Raw genomic sequence first — 12320 nt, forward strand, 5'->3', positions numbered from 1 at the left:
TCTATTGGACTGGACAGAAGCTAGATGCATGCATGACCTGCAAAACTGGGTTCATTTCAAACTGGCCAGAAAAATCAGTGCTTTTATAATATCATAGCTTTGCCACATCTTTAGGAAGGATACCATGAGCCCAAGATAACAGCAAAGCACACACGTGCTAAGAACAGATAGAACTGATGGCTGTTGCTTGAGAGCTTGTGGGAACAGCATGAAGCTGTGTCAGGGGAGGTTAATTTGGATATTAGAAAAGGGTTCTTCACCCAGAGGGTGCTTGGGCACTGGAACAGTGGAACAGGCTCCCCAGGGCAGTGGTCACAGCACCAAGCCTGAGAGAGTTCAGGAAGCCTTTGGACAACGCTCTCAGGCACATGGTGTGACCCTTGGCATGTTTGTTCTGTGCAAGGCCAGGAGCTGGACTCAATGATCCTGATGGGCCCCTTCCAACTCAGCATGTTCCATGATTCGGTGTCAGAAGAGTTAGTCTCCCCTGGTGAATTTAGGTCTGAACAAGGGCTCTGTGTCACCTTTATTCCCTTGCAGAGACTGGAATGAGAAGCTGCTGCAGGATGCCTGCCGCTTACTGTCGGGTGAGATGGATCTGTCTCCTTCTGCGCCTGGTGGGATGGTGGATTTCCGACGCACACTCACCCTCAGCTTCTTCTTCAAGTTCTACCTGACAGTCCTTCAGAAACTGAGCAAGAGTGGCACTGTGAGTGCTCCTTGGGAAGGCAGATTTGGGGAAGGAGAACCTCTTTGTGCTGCCTTGGTGGGGAAGGCATGGGGAGGGTTCATATTTGAGCAGAGTCACACCTGATCCATGCTGCAATAGCTGCCAGAGCTACTCTACTGCTTGCATAACAGTGGCTTTTGTATCTTCCCACTTGCTTCCTCGTGGCACCCTCACCTTGTGGTGGAAGGGTGTTGCTCTGTGGGTTCACAGGATGATTCCTGGACTTCTCCCATTTGCTGCATTACAAGTGGTCCTGTGGCTCTGTGGTTATGCTTGGCACCGAGCCTGAGCCTCGTTTGCCTTTAACTCAGCAGATTATGGATTACCTTAAGTGGAAGATGGAGAATGGAGAATATTCTGAGCTGCTAGGGAATGTGAGAAGAAGGGAAGGTGATTTTCTTTAATATGTCTTTGGCAGAAAAATATGTGTGAGCCTGTCCCTTCAAACTACATCAGTGCTACAGAGCTGTTTCACAAAGATCCCATTGCAAATGCCCAGCTCTTCCAAGTAAGTAGAAACTTTCCCAAGTAAGTAGCAGTGTCAGCATGGCATAGATGCAGGCTTTTCTGTAGCTCAAACTGTGCTTCTTATCTTCTTATCTCCCTCAGTATGGTCATCACATAAACTTATAAAATGCCATGTGTGAAGCTTGTATTTGGGTCTCAGTCCTTTCCTCACTTTAGGATACTATTCTTTCCTACCATTGCCCAAGACTGTTGCTGACAGCTTTATAAAAATCGCTTTTCCTCCTGTAGCCAGCTCTGTATCCAAACTGAAATTCCCCTTCAGCTTCCCCCAGTTACACCCTGCCTTTCTTGGCACCTCTCAGGCTTCAGACTCAGGATGTATCTTCTTTCTTAATTCTCTGTTAGTGACCCATTCTCTTCAGCATGGAGAGTAGAATCCAGTTTCAGAACTTGAACCTTCTTATGCAAGCTCTGAAATCAAACCCTTCTCTTCCACAGCAATTTCAAAACCCAACCCCCTTTCACTTCATTCCCTACAGCTCCCCTCTGTGTAGCTGCATCTCGTGGCATCTTGTTTACCTTCCTTTCCCACAGGACTGAGCCCCCATCCCATTCCCCATTCACTAGAATGTCTCACAGTGCCTTTTGCTCTCCCATCAATGCTTCCATCCCCTTCCACCCAAGCCAGTAGTAGTCAGCCCTTTGTTTTACTCCAGGAAGTGCCCAAGGGGCAGGCCGTGGAAGACATGGTGGGCCGGCCTCTGGTGCACGTTTCAGCAGCCAAACAAGCCAGTGGAGAAGCTGTGTACTGCGATGACATCCCTCACTATGAGAACGAGCTGTACCTAACGCTGGTGACCAGCACCAAGGCCCACGCTAAGATCCTGTAAGTGTCGCTTCTGACTTTCAGATGTTGGAAGCATCCGGTGCCTGGTGGCTTAGAAAACACCAATCTGTCAGGGTGTGGGTGAGGGAAAGGTTTTTGCTTAGGTGGGAACTGCAGTTCCTTGCACATTGTTACATGGAGGCGAGCGGTGTGTGTGACAGCTGCCTTGCAAGTCTGCGTCAGTGGGAATATGAGAGAATTAACACCAAACTTTGGGCTCTGCTGAAGCACAAAAGCCCTCAGCCTAGGCAAACTTTCTGCATTTCCCATCTCTTTTACTCAGGCATGCAGGACTAAAAAGGAGCAGGGTAGGAGAGCACCACAGTGGCTAAGGAGATGTCATTTTAATCACTAACCAGAGCATGCAGCTTGAAGACTCTCTTTCTGTCTGCCTGAAAAATTAGGTTGTAAGATGCAGTTCTACCAGCACTCCTGCTGGTGAGTCAGCTGTGTGCACTGGGTTTTGCCTTGCATGGTGCTTGCCTGCACTGGCTGTGGTCAAACCCCTCTGCACAAAAGTAATTTGTGAATTGGCTTCAGCTACGAGGTGTAGCCCTGCTTGTGTTAGGCTGTAGCAAGGTGGACAGGTCAGCATTTGGACGTGCAGCTGTCTCAGAAAACATCTTGTCCATGCAGAGCATGACTGGTACGTAATTAATAACAATAGTGACTAACCAACTCCAAAAACACAGTCCTGCAGGTAATGCCATCTACATTCTCATATGAATTTTAATGCTGTCATATTGCAGGACTGACTGCCCCCACAATCCCTAATTTTGTTTACATGGTGGTGTCTCTGCAAGCTTTCATCTGCCCTCAGCTGCTTTGATGTGGGATGCTCTGTGTTGCACAGGCTCATGTCATCCGCAGCAGCCTTGCAATGTGCTGTTCATTCCTTAGGCAATACTTCCTGCCTAGTTAGGCTTCCTGTCCAGAGGTTTCCCATTGTGGCATGGGCAGCATGATGGTCATGGATGCAAGGACGTAGTAGTTGGCTCCCATGTTATGAAAGAAACTGCTCTGTCATCATAGTTAATTTTCAGGTGTTGCAATGTGCAATGCAGACACTTAAGTGTTGTTGCTACCATCAGGGCAGATGGGGAGATAGACAAAGCATCACATCCATGCTTGTGACCACAACATGCAGTGTTTTCTAGAGGTTTCTGTACACATTCTCATGCATTTGCGTTGTGTACAGATATTTCAGGCTGGGACCCTCTAATATTCTGTAGAGGAAGTAGTAGAATATTTAATAAGGGGGCAAAAGTATCTCAATGATTTTGGCAGTCAAAATATTGAATCTGAAAACTTCTACCTCATCTGAGTTAGATTTTGAGCACCAAGTGTAAATCAGACATCATCTGCCTCTGCATTTGTAACTAAGGGAAAGTGTTAGGGGGTTGTTTGTGAGCTACTGCTGCAGAAACACAGGAAAGAGAACTTTCCAAAGAAAAATAGCATTTTGAGTTCCTGCTGTCTAAGGGTTCATGTGGGAAAGTGCATTCATATATTTAATGCCTTTTTAAAAAAGTCTGTGGCTCACTGGGATGCAGTAACAGCTGCTTTCAGGCACAGTTTATATCAAAGTTTCAGGAATCTAAACAAGTTGCTGAAAAAATTGCAGCAATTTACAGAAGGCAATAAATCATTCAGTCAGCAAAATCAAAGCCACAGCTCTTCTATTCACAACTGTTTCTGTAAAGCCAATGTACAGAATATTGCAAGAGGAACCTGAAAGTCTTTTGTAATGTATTTTTTACTAAGTTTCTCCATATAAAAATTAAATTATTGCCCTTTTTTAGTTATTTTGTCTCTGAGTTTTAAATCTGTATATGATTCAAGCAGACAAGCATTTTGGTTAGATACCTCTTTTGCTGATTACCAAAGAAAGCCTTTCATGAAGGTTTTTGTCTTTTTGAGCGTCGCTTCTTTTGCATCCTCTTAAAAACCCTGAAGCTTCCTTGTGATCAATCCTCAATTTCTCCCTGGCTCACCCATGGCAGATGATACATGTCTGCACTAAAAATTCATATTTATGAATAAACAGGGAATTCTTGCCTTCATGGCAAAAATCATGGCACCTAAGAAGACGGTGGAAGCACAGCATCACTAACACCAACTTGTCATCAAAGAATCTTTAGTACATGTGGCAACTGGATCAAGTTCAGATGTGTCTTAGGGAAAAGATGTATGACATAGTCCAAAGAAGCAGGCTGGTGATCAGTCTCACAGTCAGGATTAACATTTTCATATAGATCCCAAATGATTTTAGTCTAATATGTTTCGCTTTCTGTCACGGTCTCGCATGATATTCACGTGGCATAGCCAGCCTTGAGGGAATCAGGCCTGAATTTGTATTGGAATCTCATAATCACTTACACAAAGACAAAATGAGAAATAACACTCTCTCTCCTTCTTTCTGTAGTTCTGTAGACACATCTGAAGCTCAGAGTGTCCCTGGGTTTGTGTGTTTTGTCTCTGCCAAGGATGTTCCTGGCAGTAACATCACCGGCATCGCTAATGATGAGACTGTCTTTGCTAAGGATGTGGTATGTAGCTAAAAATAGCCTTCTTCAATCATGCTGCTCAGGAGATAACATTTCTCATATTGTCCAGTGAAGCCCCCTGCCTTATGCAGAGAAATTCTAACTGCACTGGGGTCAATAGAAATCTTGGTGCCAAATTCAGTAAGGCCCAGTTCCCCTTGCCATGTGCCCCTCTCCTCTGTGTTATCTCCACGATTCTTCTCTAAGCTGCAGCCCCCTGGGACAGGCTCACTCACTCAGTTGCTGTCCAAATTTGCTTGTGATTATTTTCCCTGGGCTGATTTTAAATAGACTGGTCTGAACAAACAGATGAAAAACTGCATAAAAGGAATAGACAAAGAGAATTATCACGAGTTTCTCGTTACTGCATACACGCACCCCAAATGATGGTGGCTCCTAATCTTGCCTGTAGGTCACCTGCGTGGGTCACATCATCGGTGCAGTCCTTGCAGACACACAGGAACATTCCAGGAGAGCAGCTAAAGCTGTGAAGATTAAGTATGAAGAACTTAAACCTATTGTCACAATTCAGGTAAGATGGCTCAGGTCTGCATCTGCAGTTGGCTTGGGACCCCCTGATGTCTAGTTCTGTTCTCACACATGTGGTTACTTAACCCCATGTTGTGTTTGTGATTGTGTTTGTGGGTGCAATAGGATATGGAGAGAAGGAATAATTTTGTATTTAAATATACAGAAGGCACATCTTTGATGCCCTACTGATTTAGAGTACATTAACTTTTTCTGTGCTATTTAAAGCTGAAACAAATAAACCAAACTCAGGCAGATATATTGTGCTCAGCAGAAATTTGTTTAAAAGAACAAGGTTACTGTTACATTCTTACCCACACAGACTTGCTTTTAATGTTGTCTGGTATGACCCTGCTGGCTTCACTGATATCCATTCCCTCTTCATTCTCTCATTTATAACAAGCAATAATAAGGTGTGAAAATGTCTTTTCTAGCTCTTTCACTGCACTGCTCCTCTGAGATTTCTGCAGACCACTTGTCAAGTTTCTAAGCTGATGAAATTAATTTTCAGGCGTTCACTCCCCACTGTGAACTGTATGGACACGGTCTTTAAGTGGCTTTTCTCAAAGCTGAAGAAATCAATGTCAACAATGTGTGATCATTTCATGCTTTTTTATTTTTTTAATTAGAAAATTTGCTAACAAGATTTCCTTATGAGACAGTAAAAGCAAATAATAATATCTACACAGCATTCATATCTAGAAATGAGAAGGAAAAATCTATGAAGCCATTCTTAGTGGATAAATTAGAACCATGGGATTCTAATTAAATGTTTTTAATAGTCAGTATTTTGTACCATGTATTTTGTAATGTGAATTGTATTCATGCAAGAAGAAAGAGTCTGTGCACTGTCTCATGGAGACATTGGTACTGTCATCTGAGGACAGAGATTTTGGGTTGTTTGTGTGATTTGTGGATTCACAAACAATGTGTGAGACCTTTGCCTTTTCTGAGGCTTCTAGTTGTTTGTTCAACCAGGGAACATGAGAGTGGAGCCAAAAACGTGCTGATTTTTTGGTTTTTGTTGTTTGATCATTCTGTGGGGTTTTTTCATTATGGAAAGCTTCAGTTTTGGCAAAAGGAAAATGCCTTTGTAAAACTTCCCTTAGAAAGATGATTGTATATTAGCTCAGAAGTGAACTACTTCTGTGCTTCTTATCTGAGAGATTTCGTTTTCTCTTTGTGTCTTTTTCTCCCGTTTTTCTTATTTTCCTTTTTCCCACCTTATGGGCTACAGACAAGAGTTTATATAAGTTATAGCTCTGGTGGCTACAGGCCTTTAGGTTCCGGGTCCACAATGTAAAATGAGTCACAAGGAGTACCTTAAGATTGTCCAATTATGGTGTTGGTTGTGAAATTGCTGTGTTGCCAAAAGTGATTTTGTACTGCTTTTAGTCAAGTCTCTTGGCTATTCCCTTGGTTAGTGTCTGCTAAGTTCTTGTGCTTTTTATCTCGGGTATTTCTTCTTCAGTCAGAGGAAGTTTTGATTTCATTCCATTTACACAAAAATGTCATTGTGTCATTCTGTTTCCTAGGAAGCTATTGAGAAACAATCCTTCTTTAAGGATATAAAGAGGATTAATAAGGGAGATGTGAAGAAAGGATTTGAAGAATCTGATCACATTTTGGAAGGTGAGAATAAGCATTAATAATTCTTTTAAAATAGAATAGTTTGTGACAAAAGAAGTCAAGCTATCAGCCTCCTTTTAATGCATACACTACCGAGAGTAAGGCTTGCAGGAATAAATTAATCTCATATAAAGTTTCAGGCCAGTATACAAATTTTATTGTTTCAAACAGACCTGGATGCTCCCAGCTGTGCCCCAGAAAACACTCTTTTCCAATTAAAGGACACTTTTTTCTTGAGCAAATATTCTACAAAGTGTTTGTTTTTGTTTTTTTTTTTCCTGAAATGTTTCCCTATCCAGACATAGTCTGGTCTAAATCTTATAGACAGCCAATTTCCTTTAATCTGGTGTATGGCTGTATCTTAGGAAAATGGGACACAATGAACAGATCAGGGCCAAGACTAAGAACAGAGGTTGATTCTGACATTTAATTATGTGTACCATGACTGGAAATTGTACTCTCAGCACTGACAGGTAAGATGTCCTGGGAAAGAGCCACGTGCAGTGATAGAGTTGATTCCCAGTTGGATCATCTTAAGGCATTTTTGGGTTTCTATATTTGTTCTCCTGTTTCAAAGTCTATAACCTTGTATTTTGTCGACTCAGACTACACTTGATTCATTTTTTTTTCTTATCTCAGTGGTGTTACCAGTGTAGCCTTGAAAGGCACCAAATACCACATCTTAAGGGATGCTGGATCATTGGCATGGTGTACAGGCTGATTTTTGAAATGCCAGCCACTTGTGTTTTGGAATGAAGGTTTCTAGAAAGTGGAAAGGAAGCATGTCTGAATTTTTTATTGTGTTTTGTTGTTTTGTTTTGAGTTTATTTTTTGTTGTTTTTTAAACATTGAACCAGAAGTGTCCATTTTAGAGCTAGTGATATCCAGTGCTGGGCAAAGCAAAGGGTTGTCACCTGACACATGTACAAAGGCAGTAGATTGAAGACAACATGTCATGGGATACCACTTATAATACCAGGGATACCCTTTCTATGGGGCATTTCTTTCAATTTTCTAGGAGAGATGTACCTTGGTGGTCAGGAGCATTTCTACCTGGAAACCCACTGTACTTTGGCTGTGCCAAAGGGAGAAGATGGTGAGATGGAACTCTTTGTGTCGACCCAAAACCCAATGAAGACACAGGTACTTCTCATTAACCTGGTGCCTAAAAGGCAATTGTTTCTCAGTTTCAGACTAGATGAATGGTTGTTTTATAGTTGCTCTTATTTTATTCTTCAGTTAAAAACCACACAGGCTTGGAGTTGAGTATGGGATGTAGAGTCCATATCCATCCTGCTGGAGTCCTGAATCTCTTTCCAGGAGATTCAGAGAGATTTCTGTTGGCAACACATCTTTGTCAACAGCAGTAACAGGCTTAGCCCTTTCTGGAGAGCATCCCAGCTGCTCAGGAGACATGGTGCTTGAATGACACATCAGAAAGAGAGGGGGTGAAACCACTGGCTGTGCACCAACTCTCCCATTCCATGAGATAGGCTGCTGGCACCATGGGGTGTCCTTGGCCTGCTTACTGGCTCACCAAGACTGTCCAAAGGTCTCTCAATGCAGCAAGGGTGGTAAGGACATCAAACCCTGTGCTAAATGAGACCTGTGTCTTGGTAACCTCATCTTGTGTCAGCCTTTTCCTGATTCTGTCCCTGTGTGCTGCAGAACTGTGCCTTTTCCCCTCAGAGATCAAACGCTGGCCCTCCTCTCAGAGATCAAATGCTGGACTTACTGGCTCCAATTGCATCAAATCCAGTATTTGCACTGCTGCAATGGTTTCAGGAAGGCAGTGTGTTGGCATCTAGCTCTTAACACCAGCTGAGCTCCCTACATGTTCTGCTGTTTTGTTTTTCTTTAGGAGTTTGCTGCTAATGCTCTGGGAGTGCCTTCAAATCGGGTTGTGGTTCGAGTGAAAAGAATGGGAGGAGGATTTGGAGGAAAAGAGACTAGGAGTACTATTTTGACATCTGTAGTGGCTGTTGCAGCCTTCAAGTAAGTTTGGGTGTGGGGAAGAGGGATTTTTTCCTTCAGATTGTCCCAGGCTGCCTCTTTCTGGACCACCATTTGCACTGGAGCACTTTCAATACTCTCCATGTTTTCTTACTGTACAGCTTATAGCAAGCTTGGAATTTCCCAAAGGAGGTGTTCTCAAAGGGTTCTTAGCTAGTAGGAGGGATTGAACCTGCCCAGAGGGGCTAAGTTTGTGGGAATGTCAGCTTTTAATAGGAAAGGGGGAAAATCTCCTTACTCTATTCCTTTGGTGCTCTCTGTAAACTCTTGTATCTCAAATTATTTGCCTCTCCACCTCACTTCATCTCAAACCATTTCAAGATCCAGCATCAGCCATGCTTATTGTTTTGTTTAATAGAGGTATGAGAATCTTTTCCTTGTTCAAAACTCTGCTACACCAGTCTTGCTCCATTATTTGTCTGCTCTTCTGCAAACTCCCTCGTTGGATTTTTCCCTAGGAAAGGTGGCAGGCCTTGGAACCCATGCTTTTCAAACCCCTAAAAACTCAGGGAAAGAACCTAGGATGCAACCATTTGTGAAGAGCAGACTGGAAATGTGCTTCTGGTTTCTGGAGTTTTGCTGTGGGCTCATGTTTAACTCTGCAGGTTTGGGGTGAGCATGGCCTCTGAGATGACAATTCTGCCCTGCCTGTAACCCTGCCCTGCCCAGTACTGCCCTTACTGGCAGTGCTAGAGGGATCTTGCAACACAGCAGCAGTTTGATACAATACCTTCGGAAGAGAACAGCCAAAATGAAGCTCTGTTTCTAAATCGACTTTATTTTTTTTCTGTTCTGAGCAAACAACCTGTTTTCTCTAATTAATCAGTAATGCATTTGCATTCTTTTCTTCTCTTTATCTCTGCCAGCCAAACCACTGTTTGACATCCTGGAGGTTGCAAAATAACATCTATGACATTCCCTAGATACTCGTACAACCTGAAGACAGGCACGTGGAAAGCAAAATCGTTAGGAAAAAAAGAGCAACTCCTACTCTCCCCCTTGTTTTCCTCCTTGTTTAATAAATAAGCAAATAAAATCCAAGGTCAAATTGAAGGCTAGTTAGTACTTTACTTTGCATTATTATATAATTCCTATGGCATCCTCTCTTTCAAAGCCAAAAGAGTGCCTTGAGAAACAGTCTGGAAAACAATGATTGCTCAGTTATTAGCATCTGTCTCTAGAAGAAATTATCCTTTTTTTAAAAGACAATACTCTTTGCAAGAGTTTTCACAAACAGGTCCCAACTTTGGAGATGTTTATTTTTTTTTACTCAGTCTTGCCATTTTCTTAAGAGGAAGACATATAAACCAAGCAGTTTACCCTTAACTCTCCATTGCCACTCTGGAAAGACAAAGAGAAGAGCCTTGTTCTGCAGGAACCATGTTGTGCATTTCAGGCTTTGCCTAAAAAGCTGTGCTCTTTAACAGAACTGGCCGTGCGGTGAGGTGCATGCTGGACCGAGATGAGGACATGCTGATAAGTGGTGGGAGACACCCCTTCCTGGGGAGGTACAAGGTATGCACACACATGAGAAGAATACATCTCGTCTCAGTGTTGTCCCCTGAGACATCAGAGAGCAGTAAGATTTTTTTAAAAACTTGCTGCTATGGTCATTTCACTGCTGATCTCCCCCACTGCAAATGGGCCAGGTCAGATGGACTATAGCATTTTTCCTGTTAAAGTGCTGCAGAAGTTATTTTGGCTTGCAGGGTTCCTTTCCTGTGACCTCAGCATAAATAATTCTGCCTTCCTTGCAACCAAGGCTTTGCTCCTGTTGACAATCCCATTGCTCTTAGAGGCTCTCCCATTCCTTTAAAGCATCCTTTACACAGCAGTGTGCTTTGTTATCTTCCTTTCTGCTTCACTCACCATCCAACTGCTGCTGCTTTTGAAAGCAAAAACCTGTTAAAGAAATTATGGCTATGATAAGTGGTCAGCACTTAATTTAGAAGAATTCTCTGGAGCAAGATTGAAACATGCATGGACCCTTTACTGAGGAACTCCCTCAGATGCTGGCTGTGCCTGTCCTGTGCTGCACTGGGGACAGCCAGCCCTGTCTGCCTGTGTGAGATCCATTCAGTTTTTGGAGGGAAGCACAAACCAGAACATTTTGTAGAAAACTGATTACTGAGGAGACTCTCTTGACAGGTTGGTTTCATGAAGAATGGGAAAATCAAGAGTCTGGAGGTGTCATACTACAGCAATGGGGGCAACTCTGTAGACCTCTCTCATGGAGTAAGTAAAATTTTCTGATGGCTAATTAAGCAAAAGGTGTTTTTCTGTGCAACCTTTTGCTCTGACTTCAGAGACCTTTTGCCTACAGCATTGCTTGCACATGCAGCTCTTTGACGTGACTGAAAACAGATTTTGAAGGGGTTTTGGAGCTTCTACAAATGCTCTCTGAGCCAAATGACCTGCCTTGGCATGTGCCACATAATTCTTATGGATGCTGTAATAACTCAGATTGAGCAAAGGGGTCAAAAATGTTTGCTTTGCATTACAGAGGGCTGTGATGGAAGAGTAGTTGCACAATGCAAGATGACTGATAGATCCCCAACTCTGGGGAAAGACAGTTCCTTGGAAGGAGAAGCATCCCAGTCAATAGGCTGATCAGGGCAGAGTGCCTAAATCAACAAGCTTGTTAAGGACTGGCTGAAGCCAACAGTGTTCACAAGCAGTGAGGACAAAAAATGCACCTGAGTCCTGAGTTTGTCTTCAAGAAGTTTTGCACTGATGAGTAAAAAACTCTCTTTTTCTGTCATGTGAGTGACCAACTCAATAGCCTAGCGTCACTCAGGTTCATTCTAGCTCACTTTCTCCAGTCCACTGAGTCTTTGATAATTTTCTGCAAAAATGGATCCGTTTCAAGAGGAAAGAACTGCAAGAGCTCTCTACCAGAGCCACATTTGATGCTGGCAGTGTGGCTGGTGCTGGGCAGAGCAGAACAGCAGGCAAGTGTCTTTGCATAAGCTGAGAGCCTGGCTGAAATGACATCTATGTAATTGTCTTTCTGACTGTGTTTGAATCAGGGGACTGGCAAGTGCTCCATGTTGAAATAAAGTTGGGCTGTGCGTAACACTCTCTGTGCTGCTGCTGGAAGGGAAATCTGGAAATACAAGCCAGAAAGAAACTCTGGCCCTCTCCCAATGTGGACAAAGATCTCAAATCTTGCAGTTCAGATGTAGTTATTGAAAATCTTTATTTCATATCATTGCCCTTACTGCCATAGCCCAGTGCTGAGTCACTTGATACCAGCAAGATTTCTTTTCTAGTAACAGATTACTCAATATAATGAAAAGAAAACTATTTCTTCCAGACAGGTAATGGCATTTAGTAACTGTTTGACTCAACATAAACCCAGGGCCAAAAAAGGACTTTGAAGCTCAATCTGTCCCAGAGCTGTAAGTGTCAGCAGAGAAGTGTGCTTATTGTCGTGTCCTTCGGGAGGACACCACTTGACACTCCACTGCACGTGGGAGGCAGTTCTGGCTGCATTTCAGTGCTCATCCAGCTGTGTTGA

At 43.0% G+C, this 12320-nt stretch overlaps 1 protein-coding gene across 1 annotated transcript in view; it reads left to right on the plus strand.

Moving 5' to 3' along the window:
- XDH (xanthine dehydrogenase) overlaps positions 1 to 12320 on the plus strand; it is a gene marked incomplete at both ends in the record, with an annotated part of 47503 nt that overhangs the window by 24980 nt on the left and 10203 nt on the right. The window contains 10 exons of the mRNA XM_082302014.1: positions 541 to 709; positions 1149 to 1238; positions 1915 to 2084; positions 4510 to 4633; positions 5043 to 5162; positions 6694 to 6790; positions 7806 to 7930; positions 8649 to 8782; positions 10228 to 10315; positions 10949 to 11035. Coding sequence (XP_082158140.1) covers positions 541 to 709; positions 1149 to 1238; positions 1915 to 2084; positions 4510 to 4633; positions 5043 to 5162; positions 6694 to 6790; positions 7806 to 7930; positions 8649 to 8782; positions 10228 to 10315; positions 10949 to 11035 — 1204 coding nt within the window. The remainder of the gene's footprint in view (positions 1 to 540; positions 710 to 1148; positions 1239 to 1914; positions 2085 to 4509; positions 4634 to 5042; positions 5163 to 6693; positions 6791 to 7805; positions 7931 to 8648; positions 8783 to 10227; positions 10316 to 10948; positions 11036 to 12320) is intronic.

Source organism: Coloeus monedula, assembly GCF_965178545.1.
Source record: "Coloeus monedula genome assembly, chromosome: 2".
Classification (NCBI taxonomy): Eukaryota; Metazoa; Chordata; class Aves; order Passeriformes; family Corvidae; genus Coloeus; species Coloeus monedula.